This window comes from Penicillium lagena, assembly GCF_028827675.1.
Source record: "Penicillium lagena strain IBT 129212 chromosome Unknown utg000001l_segment0_segment0, whole genome shotgun sequence".
NCBI lineage: Eukaryota > Fungi > Ascomycota > Eurotiomycetes > Eurotiales > Aspergillaceae > Penicillium > Penicillium lagena.
The window spans coordinates 1,649,508-1,669,089 of NW_026623222.1; the positions used below are offsets into that span (position 1 = coordinate 1,649,508).

Here is a 19,582-nt window from a genome sequence, read left to right on the forward strand (position 1 = left end):
GTTGCAGAAACTGTTCCTCCTTTTAGCTTCCTGGTCTCACAATCAAATTCTCCAGTAACCCCGATAGCCCGGAAGGCACTCTTAACTGCATAGCCACCAACAAGCCTGGTTACCACACGACACAATACATTCGGCCGTAACCTCATGAACCACGAGATGCGTGTAATAGATGGCAACTTAGCGACCAAGAAAATTCGGACCATCGAGAAAGAAAGGGGTGCATATACTCCTATTTAAGCAAACCCTATCTACCAGACCTATCTACGTACCACTAACTCCCATGGGGTAGTATTCCTTTCCTAGAGATACTTCGTTGAAGAATGTAGGTACTGCAAACTGCCTAATAGGTTCTTAAGTATATTTGGTCGGCTTCATGGACTTTACCCAAGGCTTCCAGAATTTTTGAATACCTTCTGGGTAATTCCACCCGCTCCAGTCGGCGTTTGTTAAACCCCAGGTGTCGGTCACGCCTTGAGCACCAGATCTCACCCGATAGCTGCCAGCGTACGCCCACATAGCCCAGCTTATATGATGAGCTTTGGTAAAGGTTCGGATGCAATCTTGCAGTGTCGCGTTAAACAAGCTGGCGTCCTGGGCATTGCCGAACTCAGAGAGAATCACTGGTGTCAACCTCTGTGCCGGCGGGCAGTCGCCAGTGAGACGGCATCCATCCGCTGGCGGTGGGATGCCCAAAGCATTGAAGCCATTGCGATAGAAGGCAGCCTCAATAATGGGACACGTCCCAGTATCAATATCCTCGCTCATATCGTACAAGTGCAGTTCCCAAACAATCTTGTTTGCCCAGGGATAGCTGTCAAGGTCGAAATACACTGGTGATCGACGGTGTGCATCTCGAATAGCCGTGCATTTGTAGCACGGCGCAGTAAGCAGATTCTTCCGTGTTGTCAGTGCCGACAAGTCCTGGTCGTACTGCATCCCAGACCAAGTGATCAGCAGGTCCGGGTTAGCTTTATGGATTGTGTCCGCACCGGCGCTCATATTGCCTACAAGCGTCATCCAGTCGTAGTAGAGATTCGTTCGGTTCCACGACTCCCGCAGCTCATTGTGTAGTGACATGGAGACGACATTGGGATGTCCCTTCGCCCATGTCGCCATGTACGCCATACCACGATGCCATCGGCTGACATCAAAATCCACGTCGTCAAACCATCCATTGCCGTCCGTATGCGAACAGCACCACTCGGCGGTACTCATCTGAGTGTCCGGATGGATAAAAATACCTTTTTGTAATGCGAGCCGTGCTATATCTGACCAGATCTGGAAGCGCGTTGTCTTTGGTGTCCAGCTAGGATTTCGCGCAACGATTTCATTGGTGACCTTACTGCCATTTACCTGGCCCAAGCCCTCAAGCATAGCCTGCTCGAGAGGAACATCCATACCGTCACGCTCGTAGATTTGATCAATCATTTCGACGGCATAAGTTCTATATCGTTCCGATTCATCAGCTTCCAAAGGAAATAGAAAGCAACGATTTCGAGGAGTCTCACAATCGTATAAAGTTGAATCCAATTCCGGCCATATCGTCTAGGATATCCGCAGCGGACTTGAATTCTAGCCCTTCAGGTATCATAGTTTCCACTTCACAAGTTCTTAGTATCACTAGCTGATTTTTCTTTGTCACATCATGACTTACGATGTGCAGGCCAGTTGACTCCGGCCCATTGGATCACGTCGCCGCGAGAATTAATGATATCTCTACCTTTCGTACTGAAGGGACCATATGGCCATGAGGTTTTATGTTGGGCGTTGTCTCGCCTGGGGATATTTACTTCACCCAACTGAGGATTGTCGCTGATCGACTGCGGTAGACGCACAAGCTCTGCGCAAGTAGGGGCAAGAAGTGGCATTAGCCCCAAAAGGCTTTTGACTTTCATCGTTCTGTTAATTTCGAAAGCCTGATAAACTGATAATGGAGATCAATTGTTTTGAAAAAGAAAAAAGAGAATAAGAATATGCATGTTTTTAAAAGTATCCTGTGCTCCGGCTCGGTTCATTAAATGCCGACAATATTATATGGGCTTGATTACAATGCCGAACCCCTCCCCAGCACCTAGCCTGGGCCTTGGACCGTGCACATGGTGTGGGGAAGCCACCACCGCAATTTTTCCGCATACAGTATGGTTAGATGGCTGTCGCTTGCTATAGTTTAAATTCTCCCGCGGAGAGGGGTATGGATTAGAAGGAGCCGGGTTCCCCGGCAGAGGAGAGACTGTTTGGCCCTGTTATTGCTGCTAGTCAGCATGAGAACCTCTCATGGCAATGGAATCCATGTCCCAAGCCCCCTTCCATCACCCTAGTAGTACATATGCAAGTACACGTGTTGATCTGAATCTGCCATTGGACCTTCATACCATATACAAGACGTACATTTCGGGTCATTTCCGTATTTTCGCACGGACCCAAACGGAAAAATCGGGAAATGAGAAAGATTTAAATTTAGAACTTGGCCACTCAGCCAGCACTGACAAATAATTGAGGGGCGTCAGAGGAAACATTGAGGGAAGCTTGTCATTTCCGCGTTTTCCCTCTTTTCACCTTTTGTCGACTTCTAAGTTGACTAGAAGTTTCGAAGTCCTTACTATGGCAGAACCAATACCGCTACCCAGGGTAAGATACTTTAAGTAATCAACTGAAGATCAGGTGCATTTATTCTATATATTTGGTCAAATTGTTCTCGATGGATAACCCACAGCGCTCCGATATGAGCAAATCTATAAATGGAACCCCCATACTGTAACAGAAGAGAATGAAGGTACTGATGGTATAATTGTGAGAACAATGACCAAACAGTCGATATAGGTATTTGATCAGCGCATAAATCATAGGTAATAGAATTCAATCGTTGCCCGCGTTTAGAAGCAGAAGCATTTTCTGGTGTGTGCAGTTGTTTGACTGGTCAGAAACCCTTCCACATGCAATTGAAGAGTCTACGCACCTCTTATATGTGCAATAAAATGGTCAAGGTTACCCTATCGAGTAATAGTTATTATTTTTTTCTGAAAGACAGTGGTCCTCGCATGCAATGGATAAGCTCATCACGATGAGATGTGTTCAGAGATTTCTTTTTTCACCCGCAGGGATGGGATAAGAATTACGAAGTGTATTTCCGAGGTGGACATGAAAGCTAAGTGCCAAAAATAAATACTACCATTCACATATTGTATAATATGCCCAATCGCGTTATCCACGGTGTCCGCCAAGTCATCAGCCACAATGCCCTGAGGCGACAAACGCCAAGACTGTGCCTGGCGCGCGATCTGATTCTGTAAATATTTGGGACTCTCTTTGTTTCTCTTCTTCTTTTCATTCTCTAACTTGGAAGTCTCGTCGACTACAGTATATCAATTTGACTACATTCTCGTTTTCTTCCTGATCTGACTACCTGGTCACATATCAGTCTTAAATACATGATTGACCAGATATCACATCAGACGTAATATGTGACCGGACAGTCAGGTCAGAAGAGAAAACAACGAAACCGATGGTATTCAGTCTGAGTATCATGGTCGGTGGGACTTCCAAGTTGGAAGAAAAGAGAAAAAACAGAAAAAACAGGCAAACAAAAGGAGGCCAACTATGTACAGAACCCATACCACGTGCCAGGCACAGTCGCCTCAGGCACCTCCAGGCTGGTCACATAATAGACGAAGGTGTCTTCATGCACGGTCTGCGCCACAAGCTCATACCGCTATGGTCTTGTAATTAAGGCCCTAATTCACGCAACATTTATACGAGCTGGGGCCCGGGCATAGGCCACTAGATATCAAACATTATTAGCTGATGTCTTATAACGATTTCAAGCATAACTCAATTGCAGAATATAAATGAAACAAATTAAATAACCGAATAAGAAACCAAGTTACTAACCTGACAAAAGTGCCAGTTTCGCAATACCCCTGACCAGAAATAGCACACCAATTGCTGTTAGAGCCACCGCATGATGGAAGAAAGCAGCATTTGACATCATCTGCAGCATCTGGGCAGTTTCCAGATGAGTAGACACCATCATTGTCATTACACCAACTTGTAGATTCACAGATGCCTGAAGCCTTTATGAGATAGTCAGTAAGAGTGATACATCTTTGTAGTAATAACATTAGGAAGGGAATAGGAAGTATACTTACAGATGAATCACCACCATAATTACAAAGATCTCCAGCTCCTTGACCTAGAGCCAATGGAAGGAAACATAAAAGCATAAACTGCCACATTTTGATCTTTGTTTGAGATAGGAACCGGTTGCTATCACAATTGTATGAGGATTTGAGATATAAAATCTCTTCTTGAAAAGTAGGTTCTTGGGTTTATATATTCAAGATTTTGGATTATAGATTAGCCTGTTTAGAATAATTTATCCTAACTCTTGGGTGACCCCAAGCCTATATCTTATAGGGATACATATGGTTCTTCAGAATACGAGCATACATTAACCGACGACTGGTCAAGCTCTGACCCGTGCCTTCTAGGGACACATAAGCTTTCCCAGAATACGAGAATACTTTAGCCAACGACTGGTCAAGCTCTGACCCGTGCCTTCTAGGGACACATAAGCTTTCCCAGAATACGAGAATACTTTAGCCAACGACTGGTCAAGCTCTGACCCGTGCCTTCTAGGGACACATAAGCTTTCCCAGAATACGAGCATACTTTAGCCAACGACTGGTCAAGCTCTGACCCGTGCCTTCTAGGGACACATAAGCTTTCCCAGAATACGAGCATACTTTAGCCAACGATTGGTTAAGCTCCGGCCCGTGCCTTCTAGGGACACATAAGCTTTCCCAGAATATGGGCATACTTTAGCCAAGAATTGGTTAGGCTCTGGCCCGTGCCTTATAGGGTCACATATGACTTCCTCCGAATACGAGCATACTTTAGCCAACGATTGATTAGGCTCTGGCCCGTGCTTACAGGGTCACATATGACTTCCCCAGAATACGAGAATACTTTAGTCAAGGATCGGTTAGGTTCTAGCCAGTGCCTTGTAGGAAGAGGGCGTGACAGAGCCCGTCGACTACCCACCATAGCTTAGGACCGATGGAGCCGTCGCATTTCATGACCATTATGAATCCTACTCGGGAAAGCATTGTAAAAGTATCTATCTGCCCGTGGTCTGTCGAGTCGTTATCTCTCTGCTCTATAGATTTGCTCGCGAATCATACCAGGCACATCTTCATGCGACTGTAAAATCCCTCCGCCCTGCACATATTTAACCAAGATTTCCAGCTGATCCCGGTAGAGATTATAGTGTTACTTTCCGTAAAGACCCTACCAGCAGTGCGGGCCTAGTTCACAGGGCCCAGGACAACGCATCAAAGCATACGCCTCTTTCTAGGCAGGTGCTTCCTTAGCATAGATCTGTCGGTCTCGTTCGTGAAGCATCCGCTAGGTAGCAGACGTAGTGCCTCGTTTATCAGTCGTCCTGCCACTTAGGGTTGAGGTCGAAACGTTCTCCACGTAATTGAATGAAGTAACAAGTCTCAATTTCTTGCCAGCAAGAAAAAGGTCTCCCCAATCGAATTGCTACTTTTCTATAGAGGTCCAATCGATGTCGGTTCCATCAAAACTCACAGTGAGACCCTTCTGCCGAGTGACGGATACGACAACAGACGTGTCATCCCGATTCAAGTTTTCGATATGGATATTTTCGTTCAGTAGCTCCTTTAGCTTTGGTTGCAAAAAGCGTCTCTGGTGAAATCGAGGGGCTAGAACCAGATCTTGTTCTATATCTTTCGCCACCGTCCTTTTGTTGAGGTTAACCTTCCACTCGATCAAGTAGTGGGTACAAGTCGGTGGATCCTCGTCATATGTTCGACCTTCCTCCGAATAACCGAACTAGAGTAACGGAAGTCTATTCTTTGCGAAGTAGTTTGTAATGGCGAGGCGTAATCGATAGGGGAGATGCGATCGACTTTGATGCAGCTTATGTCGGACGGGGAGGCCGGTGACCAACGGAAGTTTGCCAGGTGTTGATGCATATTGTGATGTATCACCCCATGGGCCAAGCACCATGCTTTGTTGAACGCCATAATCATCATGGCTAATGAGAGGATTGGGAGTCATTTTCTTAGGCGTATTATAACGGCAGACTAAAGGCGAGCGAATATCAGTTGAGGCTTACACTATTAGGAGCGATTGAAGACGTTCGCCTGCAAACAGCCGCTAAGTGGTCAGAAATGGTTGTTGGCCGCTAGTGTCATTTGTTGAGGTTGTTCTCTGGGTCAAAGGGACAGCCTAACAGGTGACAACAAGCACACCCGCAAGGCATGAGAAGGAGAACTGAAGCCGCCAAGAAGATCATCAGGTTACTGAGCACCAGGCAGCCCTCCCCACATGATTTGCAGATCCACTATTCGACTCCATGGAATTCCACCGAGGTTTTACACGCATAGCGCAATTTCCATAGCAGGGTACTGTAACATGCAGTACACAGCGCATTTTAGTGCGCCTTCGATTTAACGCGGCCAGCTCAATAAATGATGGGTGTAAAGCCTCGGCAGTGGGGCCAGGAAAGAGTTTCTCGTATATAGGTCAAGGCGATTTCGAGAACGACTGTACAGTAACGTAATTCTCGGGTCAGTAGGCCACCCAAGCGAGTAGGCCAACCCAAAACACCATAGCAAATGCTATATCACAACTCGATATATCAACAACCAAAGGTTAAGTTTATTCGGTTATTGGTATGATAGTATTTATATGGATGATAAACAGTGTCAACAGTCCTAAATATAAATAAAAATAAGTATCACCTTGCTTCCGCACGCTGGCAGACGTAGATAACATTGAAATATAACAACGGCCCACACGTCGGCTCCAATAGCAATCCGTGCCTTAGGAGTAATGAGTATTTTTACAGCCCTGAAAACCAATCCAAGAACGACACATAGCCTTTCGAACGGCCAAACACCCCCAACACCGCATATATATAAGTACAAAGATTAAATAGAAAAAGGACAACTGCGATTTGAAAAAGGACTCTCTGAGCTTTGGGGGATTGAGGATATTTCCGCCAGCCGAGCTGCACACTCCGCCAGATAAGACAAAGAATGACGAATCCAGTACCGTAGAACAATAAGTTATTCCTGGTTGTAATGTCCATGGTCTGTTGGCAATAGTTCACTTCTGATTACAGTATAATTAGCGATTGGACCATCGCCTATCATGTACCGACTTACGCACGATCTCGTGATGACTGATATTTACTAGATCACTAGGGGCGACTATATTTTAGATAATGTCAAGATCTGGGCGTACGACAGTCCCACATGGACGTGTAATTCACGAAGAAATAAATCTCTGATTCTGATAAATCTGGGAATGCCCAACAATTTAGAGGGCTCACTAACTAGCAAATGACTAATACATAATAGGAAATATTGATGAGGGGTAAAATCCCTGTAACGTTATGTGATCTGTAGGAATTCCAATTCTTGACAGATAACAATATCGAAATTTCAAGAGGGAATGCCGTATAATCAAAACGCCTTTTAAGAGTTCTGATCAAAACTTAGAGATAGAAGAATAGATAAAATTTCCCGCTCATGAATATGAAGAACTCTTTCTTAGGGGGAAAATAGAAACAGAGATCATTTTATCTCACCACTCGTAATTTTCCTTTCTGACAATAAAGATAGCAATGAAAGATAGGCGCTTAACCATAGGGCCAGGACCCAAAGGTTTGACCGAAATTCTCCCCGTTTTGAGGTCTGTTAGTAGACATGCTTCGCAGATGGGTTCCAAGTAATATGTTCACCACGGCTTCATATCCATACTTAGCAGACAGAGATAATGGCATATAGCGTGTAGAATCCTTCGGGTCCACGCCAATCTGACCTGTCTCCATTAATAATCTCACTACAGCCCCACGGCCATATCTTGCCGCCCAAGAAAAGGATGTATGACACGAATCCGAGGCGACCCGGTCTGTCTCAAGAAGGAGCTTCATGGTCGCTTCACATGCATCAAGGGCGACTAGAGAGGACAGAGTCCATCCTTCGGATTCGCTCAAATTCCTATCCACCTGTCTTGTCCGAAGCAATAGCTTCTTGACCTCCTCCCATCCTTGCTGTGCTGCCGAGTGTAGACCCATCCAACCAAATAAACCCTCTGACTCTGAATGCACAACCGTCATTCCTGTTTCCAGTAAGAGCTTCACTGCCCCTTTATGTCCCTTGATTGCACCCCAGGATAAGGGTGTATCGCGGCTATAGTCTCGTGAGTCTACATTCGCTTGGCCTGTCTCAAGTAATAACTTCAACACTCTCTCACTTCCAGAACCGGCAGCATAAAACAAAGGTGTCCATAGGTCATTGTCCTTTGAGTCCACGTCTACCCGGCCTGTCTCAAGTAATAGCTCGACCACTTTCCAGCGGTCGTATTCCGCAGCGAAAGATAGAGGTGTACGATCCTCTCCTCTGTTCGAGTCGGCGTCTACCCCATCTGTCTCAAGCAATAGCTTCACCACTGCCTCGTGCCCATGCTCTGCAGCCAAGGATAATGGTGTCCGGCCTAGTTCCATCAATTCCACTTTTGCTCCCATTTGTAAACACCTTCGCACTGTGTCCTCGTTTCCACGTTGAGCGCCCCAAAATAGAGCGGCATTTGAGCCCTGAGCATCCAGTGTGTAGAGATATCGATCAAGGAGAGCATGAAGGCGTTTATTCGCTTGAGACAATGAGTTGATATCTCTTGTTGTTTCAAAGAATCTCGCGATGAGGAGAAGTAATTCTGACGGTAATTGTGGCAGAAGCATTATCATTGAAAGCTCGAACGATGCCGCTGGGACAGATTTCGCCTCGGAGAAGATCCGCTGGTGGGCTAGTGGGATAGGAGGGTACTGCGCAGAAGTCAGACAACCCTTCTGCTGCCGCCTCCCTGAAGCTCCAAGAGACTCACCGCCCGGTAATCTCGGTGTTTGATTAGTGGAGGCTTAACTGGCACAATTTGGAAGGGAATGACAGGTGGGAGAGATCCACTGCCGCTTTTTTGATTTGAACTGTTTGCATTTTTGTGAAAGATCAGGGAATTCAAAATGAAATTTCGATATTCCGAAATTTCCGAAATTTGGCTGCTTGGAATGAAATTTGAAATTGGCCTTGAAATCGAGCTAGTCCTAGATAGGCAATAGACGATCACGTGATAATCAACAGAACAACAGCATGCTGCGAGTTGAGGTGACAAGAAATCAGACTTGATCTGTAGCCATTGGCTCGGTCAAATTCACGAGAATGATGACTCATTAGACACCAGCCCCTTGAAATGAAATTGAAATGAGAAATAAAAGTAAAATTTCAATATTTCGAAATGAGTTGGCCAATTAACAGCCCACCAAGAGTCCAAATACAATATGATAACATTATTTACATAGATTCATATATATTTATACTGCTAATACGGTGTATTACCTGTTAATTACACCCCAACACTAAGGGACGGGAAAAAGGAGCCGAAAATGGCTACATTTGAGGTTATTTTCAGCATCCATTACAATTCTCACGAATTAAAGATCGGGGGCTTTTCTACGCCGAAATATCGACGGTTCGTTCTTAAGTAAAAGAAGGATTTGCACTTCCTATGTATTTATCGGAGTCAGAATCCGATATTGCTGATTGGCTTCTAAGTCATCCTCTAGTTCACTCGCTCCTCCTAGTACATTCGTACTAAAGTACCAAGACAGTATCAAAAATTTCTTTCCAATAGGACTAACTAGACCAAGAATACGAGATAAGAATCAAACGCTTCGCCTCCAAATGCCAAATGGATCAAACTCGTATTTGTGCTTGGCAACCTTGGCAGGTACTTGGCAGCTTATGGCGTGGTTATATCGGGATATTAAAGGGGGAATAGCCCCAGTGAAGCGAAAAACAAACTGGTAAAAAAATCATGTGGCCGATCGGAACTTTCTACTTACTTCTGCTCCTGGTGCAGCCAGTCTTTTCACGCATCAGTCCCTACGATGTTGATAACAATCTACGCCCAGACAACGTCACTGGTCTCGACTATAGCTATTATAGCGATACTGGCTCGTGCGTACCGCTTGTCGATTAAGAACCACGGTTATAACCGGAAAAACTCATCCATGACAATAGTTACTACAATGGCACCCTCGTCTTGACGTTCTCCCCGGAGTACAACCCAAACAAGCTTATTTATGACGGAACCACTTGTGTAGAGCACGAAAACAGCACTTTCAAGATTTCTATGAATGCCATCGCAGGCTTTGAAAGGGTCGCACCTGAAACACCCTCGCCCGATCCCTTTTTCCTAGATATCTACGGATGGGACCAGGCATATAACCTGACCAACCAATACGACACGGCCAATTATAGCGAGTTTCAGGAGATTCATCTCAGCTCTAGTTATAGGTATGCCACTAATTCGAGTGACGCGGAATAAATCCGGAAATGACTAATTGCGCTGTAGCCAGGTTTACAATGAAACTTGGTGGTTCTACAACATGACTGAGACGGACAGCGAGTCTTACAAGTTCAGAGGCACGATGAGTACATATTTCCTTCGCAAATTCCAGTTCAAGTTCAACGTCTCCGGAATATGCGATACACCATTCGAATATCAGCAGTTCTTCAGCGGAAGCTACCTCACAGCAAAGGATAACGCGGAGAGTCATTATTTTGCTCGACCCATCTCCACGCCGAGCATTTCGGGGTCTTTTAATCAGCGGAACGCATGGGTAGAGACTTCAGGGCATTTTACAGCAAATAACAGGGGTACTCAGCTTATCGGTAGACTCACTATAGTTTTTGAGGGGACGATTGATAAGGAACGATCCGACGAGTTGATTCTAGGGAGAAAGAAGCCGGAATGGAACGCCACGCTTGGATTTGAGATTGGATCTGTTGGAGGTGTGACATCGAAAGCGGTGGCTTTGTCTTACTCGGTTTTTATGTTGATTCTAGCGGGGTTGCTGAGTATGCCTATGCTCGGATGAGAATATTATATTCTGCCTCTCAGCATACTCAAAGACTTCGGGGGATGTGATTACGTACGTCTCGGCGTATCCCATTGCTGCCGCTTCGACGAATGCGTTCCCTAGCTGACGTTCCTCCGACGATATGTGTTCGCTGAACTGTCCGGTCTCGGCAGGATGTGGGGATCTGTTGCTGGAAGCGAGATGTAACACAACGAGAACCTAACAGTCTGTACTGAGTACTTTCGAAGGTTAGTAGCTGGGAGCAAGTTAGATTGGAGAATTTACTCAATGTCAACCCCCACAGACTTTCTAAAACTTCTGTTTCGAGTTCAGACATGGCTTCAAAATCCGACCAAGACTGTAAACCTTCTGGGGAGCTGGGCTCATTCTCAAAAATGTCGTCATCTATGACAGTAGAGTCAGAAGAAGAAGCCTGCATTGCTCTCCTTTCCAATCGTCGTGACGATCGATGCTTTTTCTGAACGCGCATTCTGTCCACAAGGCGAGGTTCCCAGGCCCATTTAAGACGATTGTACTGCCCGCGTAGGGATTCTCGAGTACGTCCTGTTCGAAACTTTTTGTTCCATAGAATGACTCGCGCAGGCCAAGAAAGATAAGAATATTTTCACAAAAAGGTCTTCAGTGCGGTCAATTCTTCTTTTTTCCATTGCATAATGTGGTGATGTGGTGATCGAAAAGTTGAATCTGACAAAAAGTGCGCATTACAGTGGGATGACCAGGATTATAAACCTTTCAATCAGCCTTGAAGGTAAATACTGGACACTAAAAAGTATTAAAAGGGGGGAAAAGAAAAACCAAATGAAAAGGTGGAACCAGAAGCATGGGTGGAAGATATAACATCATACTAGGGTGGACCAACATGGCGATCACACGGTGTACGACGACACTGTTCAACAGAAGATACTTTGCAGAGATTCATAGTTTATTGATATCACCAACAGCGCTTAAGAAGTTAATTTGATCGGCTAATTTGCGTTTTCTGGAGAACGGACACAAAGGGAGTTGAGATCTGGCTGGACACGTATCCATGTAGGCATGGTGAAATAGCGAAGGGTTAGCTTTCACATCAATGAGAGAGTTCACCAATAGAAAGTGATTGAGAACATGACAATGAAATGAGGAGGTAGAATGACAAAATACATTCAGGAACGCGAAGTCATGCAGCCATAAACATCGAGGTGCCTCTCGACATCCACACCAGACACAGCCTAGCTCTGGGTGCTGCATGCCTAGACGCCATAGACGACTACGATTATCATTTGATCATTTGTGTCCAAGTTGTGAGATATTACGCGAGCTTCCGGTTCAGGTTGGGAAGAAACTCCAATATAGAACCCCGACACTATTAATAGTCTCAAGGGTCGACATGTGATCCGTTACGAACGCTTTTTCCGCGCCCGGCTAGCGCCCGCTTGTACACCCGCTCCGCCTGGTCCAGCTTGCCTTGGCCCCGATATAAAACCTCGAGATTATTAATAGTGGAGAGAGTCGACGGGTCGTCTTCTCTGAGCATTTCTCCTTCCCGGCTAGTGCCCGCTTGTACATCTGCTTCGCAGGAAAGGAATGCTGACTGACTATACGACAACAAAGGAATGAATCATGGCCCAAAGGTTTGTCTCGCAATCAATGAATTATGTCCAAATGCGATAATTTCGCAGACTCCTCCTTGATCTTAGGGGGCAGCAGGGGCAGCATATCCATCCTTCTTCGTCTCCTTCGCCTCCAGCTCCTCGGTCGTAGGCTTCCTAGCCCAGACGCGTTTCCTAGATAATTAGTCATTTATACCCAGAACTTACCCAATAGAGGAGAAAACTCACGCGCGCTGAACAAAATGAATCCTCGGATTCTGAATCTCCGTCCGACTCTTCGCCATAAGAACCTGCACCTCCTCCTTCGCCCACGGCTGCGGCGAGCCATGCTTAGTGAGCAGGTACATTGCCCAGCCCTCCATGCCAGCCGCCCACTGGTGGTAATGCAGACGACCGGCCTCCTTGAGAGTGGGATCCTTAGGCCACGGCCCGATGGGCATCTTGTAGTTCTTCTCGTGCACATCGACGAACCCGGCTTTCTCCATATATTGCCGCATCTCAGCCATCGTGTCTAGCGAGTGGCCCCAGTTTTTGCCTGCTTCCTTGACCGCGTCCCCGAAAGCCTGCGAGTGGCAGTTCTTCGGCATTGTGTTGTCCTCGCACAGAACTACTGGGTCGCCTTCCCATTGTTCGATCCAGCCACCAGGGGCGAGTTTACTAGGATTTTTGTGAGAATTGATCAATCACGGTTGTGGGACTGAGATTGGGATTGGGGTTTATATGTGTGGACGCACTCATAGCACTGCTTGTACAGCTTGGTCCAATCCTCGGGCGTGAACGAGCCGATCATCTGGCGTAGGTGGATCAGGTCGAAGGCCGTGCGCCATGTCCATTCCTGGAGCACGTCATCAACTTCCAGGACACAGTTAGGCGGCAACCAGTCCAGCGGAGGGGGGTAGAGATCGACGCCGCGGACGTTTGCTGGAATACGGTTAGACGCGATCGGAGCAGAGTCTGTAATATTTACCGTCCGGGAACATATCAGCGACATCACTATATAAGAAAGGTTTAGCTCGCTCAGGTCATATATTTTCAACGACAGGAGATGGCACGTACACAGCCCAATTGCCTCGGCCGGTGCCAAGATCGAGGATATGTTTGGGGTTCTTTAGGGGCGCCTGGAACAGCGGGTTCTCCGAGGCCGAATCGAGGATCATGCAGAGGATGTGTCTAGGATATATTAGTACTGTGCTATATTTCTGTGGGAATCAATTAACGTACCCAGCTTCCAAACTCTCGAAATGTTGTTCGTCCGATGGACACCTGCGCGACTCGGTCAGACCAGTAATCCCATAGACCAGACAGCGCTATATTACCAGTATTCGCCCTCTTTGACCGCTTGGTATCTGCTCAATCATCACATCAATAATGTCGGGAATCTATTATGATAGTCATGCACACCGTCGGCCATTTTCCATGACACCGCGATAAATCGACGAGGCGAGCGAGGTCGTCTCCCTGGTCTGGATTAGCGATTAGAGTATCATCGGAGAGGGGCAGAAACACCCACGACTCGAAATCACTGGGCTGGTAGGCATCGTGGGCGGCATAAAAGTCCGGGTCCTGAGTGCGATAAGAATCTGGAAAGAAATGCGACCGGGGAGGTTGGGGTACATACCACGGCGATCGGCTTCTCGGACATGACGAGGGAGGTGTATGTGGTGATGAGATAATAATATAGTTCCTCACGAGAAAGACACCAGCAGTCACGGAGTCTGGGGGAGAGAAGAGACCTAAGAGACAGTTTCAAGGATTTGGCAGTGTCAATCCTGCTAGTTAGCGGTTGGTGTGCCCACGCCACACAATTCACTACGACAGCACTGTACTAGGCCGAGTAGGGAAGGAAGAGGGGTAGTATTAACCCTGTGTGTTCTAGTGGCCCGCGTTCCTTTTGGGGCGATCGTCGGAACATAACCAATGGACCACTGGCGGGAGCACGGAGGATCCGTGCTGGGCCGTGGTCTAGCCGGTGGGTCAGGGGGGATTGCATTATAAAGAACGACAAAAGTACGGGATAGTAAGGGCCTCGGATAGGGTTCTGTCAGGATTTCTGCTAGGGCTTGGATGTGATCGACGGTATATAGGTCTACCATTGGGGACATTATGCACGGATTTGCACACATTGAAAGCGCCTTCACTGAAGCACTGTGCGTTGTCGTTTCACGGGCTTTCATTTGCATCTGCCTCAATTGTTAGCAACAAGCCAGTGGTTTTATTGAATGGATTCTTTGTTTGCTATGGACGACTAATTTTCTAGCAAATAAAGAGAACTGGGAGTATGGACTGGACGACTAAATAGCCTGGTTCGCACCATCTTGGATTTTGAATTTCTCACAGATCCTCAGAATGCCAGATAATGGGACTCAGCGCAAGCTCCTGCCCGCGAAATTTGAATGCCTCATGCAATCTTTCGAAGTGAACCCGTCGACAATAAAGCGACACAATGTCTCTCTTGCGTGCACAGAGTGTCGGAAAAGAAAATTGAAGGTCAAAATTATCAATCCAATTTTTGCCGACTGGGCTAATATACCCAACATAGTGCTCTGGTACAATTTCACGCATGAGATGTACGAGCGAAGCATGCCAGTGTACGTACGATCCAAAAAGCGACCGTAGACGCAAAGCTCATGGTGTTGAGCTATTGGGTTTTGATGTTGGACTGTGTCGAATTGCTGCCAAACTCCGCTCTGGAACCCCCGAGGAGATATCATGGTTTATCTGGAACGTCCAAAAAGTTGTCAACGGATCAAGAGGCAGTAACTATTATGCAAGCATACTGGACAAATAGCGATTTGGGAATGTTCTTGTGATGCTCACATCTTGAGAACTGAACAATATCAAGGCTCACAGTAAATAGTAGCTTCTGTTATTGTACGCCGCCGCTGTTTTATTGTCTACTTCGGTTCTTCTAAAAAGGGAATAGTATAAGATCAACAAATCAGGCGAATGAGAGATTTGCACAAACAGTCGTCAAAGTGTCTCTACAGCGCATCTTTGCGAGAGTACTTGTACCGTTTTGCGCAAGACTCGTCCATACAGTACCGTAATGAAATCTGCACCGATATGTGATATGAACCTGGTGCAGATTAGGAACAATGCCGCTGCCGTCGGAAATAATTATACCCTCTTCCAAACGGAGAACCAAGTTGATTAGAAATTCAATTGGCCACCATGCTGTATATATAGCCTTCTGTACTCCCTCTGAGATGGTGGCAAAGCTTCAAGTGCTGGCACTCATCACTATAGAATCTTTCTGCCGCTGCTCCTCCCCCATTCGAAAATCCGTATTCACTGTGATTTTGCCATCCTCGCTCCCATCTGTCCTGATATCACCCATTTCGACTTGTACGGCATTGGTCGTTAGCAAGGCCTCATCCCAGTCAAGAGGCATGTGCGGCTTCCGTCGTGTACTCTTTCTCTTGACTAGTGCTATCGGCTCCGAGTTATCCATGTATCGTTCCCTGCTCGTTCCAAATATTCGGGCAATCGTGTATCGGAGAAGTGGCTGCAAGGTTGGGAGACAAGCGCACACAATACCAATGCAGGGTTCGACACTTGACCAGATAAAAATGTCTCCCATGACCCAGGTGACATCGAGCGAGTTTTTGAGGAAGGTCATATAGTATATCCGGATGAGGCTTGCGACGCAAACACTACAAAGAAGAAAGAATTAGCTGAGAAGTCGGTGAATGTTTTGCAGTGAAGACGTACAACCCGCCTAGCATGAAAATTCCGCTGATCAACAGCTTTTGGGTGGATTTCATCTGTAGTTTCCACACTATAGGAATGGGAACAAGCAAGATGATCACATCCGTAGTGACGTTCGCCGCAGCATTGCCTATGTAAAAGGGGAAGAGGTTGAAGACACATTTCCCTCCACTAGGATCCACGTATTGTGTCCAGTAGTAGGAGACCGGCCGACAGCAAACCAGAAAGGCAATCATGCAAGAAACAAAGTAGCCGATAGTGAGAAAAACGCAGAACCACATCGGCTTGGTCATGCCGAAGATTCGCCGATAGAACAGAAGGATTGACAATTTGATTGATGGGACGTTGACGACGTAGAGGATCACATATATGAATAAGATCTGAACCACTTCCACCACGTCAAGGATGGGTACAGCCCAAACGTGTTTTCCGAGGCCATAATTTCCTCCTACGCGGAGGAGAGTCAGATTTGGTCCCAAACAATCGCAATGCCAACTTACCAATGATGGTGCAAACGAGACTCCCAGTGACTGAAAGCTACAATGTACAGTGAACAACCGAACCTGAGAATTGTCAAGAGACGTATATGTCCCTGGGAGAACATACAAGCGAGGTGAGGATCATCCAGTCGTCTGCGGCTATTTTTGCCTGCTGTACTTTGAATCTGGCATAGAAGCGAAACAGAACCGCAAGGACTGCAAGGATATAGGTTGTAATGACAGCGGCATTGTTTCTCTCCAGGCGACTCTCAGAGAGATCTATGCCTGCAGGAGGGTCGCCAAAAGGACTCTGTGACATTGCTTCAAGTTACCATGGGATGCATCGATACTGACATAGAGCAATAAGTGTATCCCATCGATTATTGAGAGGATGAAGATACTTCTGCGACCTCCGCAGAGAAGATTTGGGCACAATCCCAATCTCAAAAAGCCACTTTCCCTGTCTCCACTTGTACCGTGAGACTAGCGTAGACCCCCGGGCGGAAACAACCGCCTGGGGCTGCCGCTGTTACCAGTCCTGCTTCTTTCTCTATCAATTCAGTCCAAACAGTCAAATGTACTCTCTTAGCCTGTCCCGTTCGTTCGCATCCAGACCAGCCAAATCCCCTATCCAATTGAAGTTCTCCCTTCCTCTCGCTCTCGGGCCAGAAGAGACGGCCGAGAATTAGGGTCTAGGATTCGCATCCCTGCAGCGGTGGGGCCAGTGGTCGCTCGAGACGGCGTGCTTTTATGCGCTCAACATGATCCACTTCACAACAACGTCAATTAACACAAAATTGGTGAATAGTAGTGAGGCCGCTAATTGCACTTAGCGAGACGCTAAGGACATCAGGACACTCCCTAATTTCATAATTCTGACACAGAGCACATCGATCTGTCATGCCGCGATAGAAAGAGAAACCTCAATCGTACCCAACCACAACCCATCATGCCGTCCAATGAGTTCGTCTTCAACGAGCCCGTCACCATAGATCCCAGCCGGTATGCCTATCAGGCTCGTAGGCTCCGAGTGGTCTGTATTGGTGCGGGCTTCTCTGGGCTGATCCTGGCATATAAGCTTAAGCACGAACAGCCCCTCGATTTTGTCGATTTCACCATCTACGAGAAGAACCCCGAAGTTGGAGGAACCTGGTTTGAGAATATATATCCTGGAGTGGGATGCGATATTCCTGCGCACAGCTATGTCTTTCCCTTCGAGCCAAACCCGTCCTGGTCCAGATGCTACGCCGGTGGCCCCGAGATTGAAAGATATATAATCGACACGGCACACAAGTACGAGCTGAAGGATCATATCGTGTTCAGCACCCGGGTCGTCAAGTCGATATGGAACGAAGAACGAGGCAAATGGGCGATTGAGCTCAAAGGGAACGACGGTACAGTTGTCCATGACGAAGCAGACGTTCTCATCAATGCCTCGGGAATTTTGAATCGTTGGAAAATGCCGGATATTGACGGCCTGGGTCAGTTTTCTGGCAAACTCCTTCACACAGCCGCCTGGGACAAGACCTACGACTGCATGGGCAAGAAAATCGCGGTCATCGGCAACGGCTCGTCTGCCATTCAAATCGTACCGGCATTACAGCCTAAGGCTGCAAAGATCGTTAACTTTGTTCGCCATCCAACTTGGGTGTCGGTAAATTTGTGTCCGGACATCACTAAGGACGGCATGGGCACCGATTTCGAGTACAGCGAGGAAGAGAGGGCAAAGTTCCGGCATGACCCCGCCGCCTTCCTAGAGTATAGAAAACGGGTTGAGTGCTCGTAGGTTCGATCTAGCCATTTTTTCCTCTCCATCTAGTACGCTGACACAACACAGAGTCAACTCTGTTTACCGACTGATGCTTTCTGGCTCTGACGGGAACCGGATGATATCTGATGCGACCGAGGGGCTCATGCGAGAACGCCTTAGCAAGAACCCCCATTTGATCGAGAAGCTTGTTCCCAAATTTGAAATTGGATGTCGCCGGCTGAGCCCCGGCGACGGATATCTTGAGGCAATGCAGGAGCCCAATGCGGAGTGGTGCTTTGATAACATTGAGGAAATTACTAAAACAGGAATCCGCACAACCCAGGAAGAGAACGACTTTGACCTGATTGTGTGTGCCACTGGCTTCGACACTACCTTTGTCCCGAGGTGGGAGTTTGTAGGTCGGGATGGTCGGCGGCTAGATGAGGAATGGGAGAAAGCACCGGAGGCATATTTTTCAATCTGTGCTGCCGGAACCCCAAACTACTTTATGTTCGCTGGGCCAAATTGTCCCATTGGTCATGGAAGTGTGCCTCAGATGCTTGGCTGGAGTGCTGATTATATGTTAAAATGGGTCAAGAAGATCGCCCGCGAGGATATCAAGTGCGTTCCTATTCGATCTTCTAGTACCTGGCTATAGCTGATGTCCGCACAGATCCATCGCAGTCACTGACTCTGCTGTACGCCACTATAATCGTTATGCCCGAGCAAACCTTCAAAACACCGTCTGGAGCAAGGGCTGCAATGCCTGGTATAACAATGGGACTAGTGTTACGGCTATGTATCCAGGAAGCGTACTGCATTTTAAAGGCAAGTATTCCGACTTTGTATAACAGATATTAACTCGATTGGGGTACTAACCTGTGCTTCCAGAGGCAATTGAGAGCATTCGCGGCGAGGACTTTGACATCCGGTACAACACTTCAGATCGCTTTTTGTTCCTTGGTAATGGAGAATTAGAGTGGGAGAGGGCCGAAGGCGCCGATTTGGGATTCTACTTGAAATGAGCGTGTCCCTCAGTCTTTGCAAATCCTTCGGCTAGACATAAGAAAAGCACACGAGCATAAGC

The 19,582-nt window shown here is 46.9% G+C and overlaps 7 protein-coding genes across 7 annotated transcripts; 3 read left to right on the forward strand and 4 right to left on the reverse strand.

Annotated features, from left to right (window-relative positions):
* Nucleotides 1-351: 351 nt before the first annotated feature.
* On the reverse strand, nucleotides 352-1,895 carry N7510_000733 (uncharacterized protein; the record flags this gene model as incomplete). Its single annotated transcript, XM_056972662.1, has 3 exons — nucleotides 352-1,444; nucleotides 1,509-1,599; nucleotides 1,655-1,895. 3 exons carry the CDS (start codon nucleotides 1,893-1,895, stop codon nucleotides 352-354), a joined length of 1,425 nt encoding a protein of 474 aa, XP_056837779.1.
* A 5,774-nt stretch (nucleotides 1,896-7,669) lies between these two features.
* On the reverse strand, nucleotides 7,670-8,776 carry N7510_000734 (ankyrin repeat domain-containing protein; the record flags this gene model as incomplete). The annotated part of the gene is made up of 1 exon (XM_056972663.1): nucleotides 7,670-8,776. The coding sequence occupies one exon, from the start codon at nucleotides 8,774-8,776 to the stop codon at nucleotides 7,670-7,672; it is 1,107 nt and encodes a 368-aa protein (XP_056837780.1).
* Nucleotides 8,777-9,900: 1,124 nt separating this feature from the next.
* On the forward strand, nucleotides 9,901-11,075 carry N7510_000735 (uncharacterized protein; the record flags this gene model as incomplete). The annotated part of the gene is made up of 4 exons (XM_056972664.1): nucleotides 9,901-10,043; nucleotides 10,107-10,382; nucleotides 10,441-10,946; nucleotides 10,990-11,075. 4 exons carry the CDS (start codon nucleotides 9,901-9,903, stop codon nucleotides 11,073-11,075), a joined length of 1,011 nt encoding a protein of 336 aa, XP_056837781.1.
* Nucleotides 11,076-12,641: 1,566 nt separating this feature from the next.
* Nucleotides 12,642-14,200, reverse strand: N7510_000736 (class I SAM-dependent methyltransferase; the record flags this gene model as incomplete). The annotated part of the gene is made up of 10 exons (XM_056972665.1): nucleotides 12,642-12,732; nucleotides 12,787-13,215; nucleotides 13,293-13,479; nucleotides 13,526-13,551; nucleotides 13,615-13,728; nucleotides 13,780-13,821; nucleotides 13,875-13,904; nucleotides 13,960-14,016; nucleotides 14,069-14,121; nucleotides 14,177-14,200. The coding sequence occupies 10 exons, from the start codon at nucleotides 14,198-14,200 to the stop codon at nucleotides 12,642-12,644; spliced, it is 1,053 nt and encodes a 350-aa protein (XP_056837782.1).
* Nucleotides 14,201-14,904: 704 nt separating this feature from the next.
* N7510_000737 (Zn(II)2Cys6 transcription factor domain-containing protein) lies at nucleotides 14,905-15,346 on the forward strand (the record flags this gene model as incomplete). Its single annotated transcript, XM_056972666.1, has 2 exons — nucleotides 14,905-15,045; nucleotides 15,098-15,346. 2 exons carry the CDS (start codon nucleotides 14,905-14,907, stop codon nucleotides 15,344-15,346), a joined length of 390 nt encoding a protein of 129 aa, XP_056837783.1.
* Nucleotides 15,347-15,778: 432 nt separating this feature from the next.
* N7510_000738 (uncharacterized protein) lies at nucleotides 15,779-17,064 on the reverse strand (the record flags this gene model as incomplete). Its single annotated transcript, XM_056972667.1, has 3 exons — nucleotides 15,779-16,211; nucleotides 16,270-16,796; nucleotides 16,873-17,064. 3 exons carry the CDS (start codon nucleotides 17,062-17,064, stop codon nucleotides 15,779-15,781), a joined length of 1,152 nt encoding a protein of 383 aa, XP_056837784.1.
* Nucleotides 17,065-17,694: 630 nt separating this feature from the next.
* N7510_000739 (flavin-containing monooxygenase) lies at nucleotides 17,695-19,520 on the forward strand (the record flags this gene model as incomplete). Its single annotated transcript, XM_056972668.1, has 4 exons — nucleotides 17,695-18,527; nucleotides 18,583-19,116; nucleotides 19,169-19,323; nucleotides 19,387-19,520. The coding sequence occupies 4 exons, from the start codon at nucleotides 17,695-17,697 to the stop codon at nucleotides 19,518-19,520; spliced, it is 1,656 nt and encodes a 551-aa protein (XP_056837785.1).
* Between the last annotated feature and the right edge of the window lie 62 nt (nucleotides 19,521-19,582).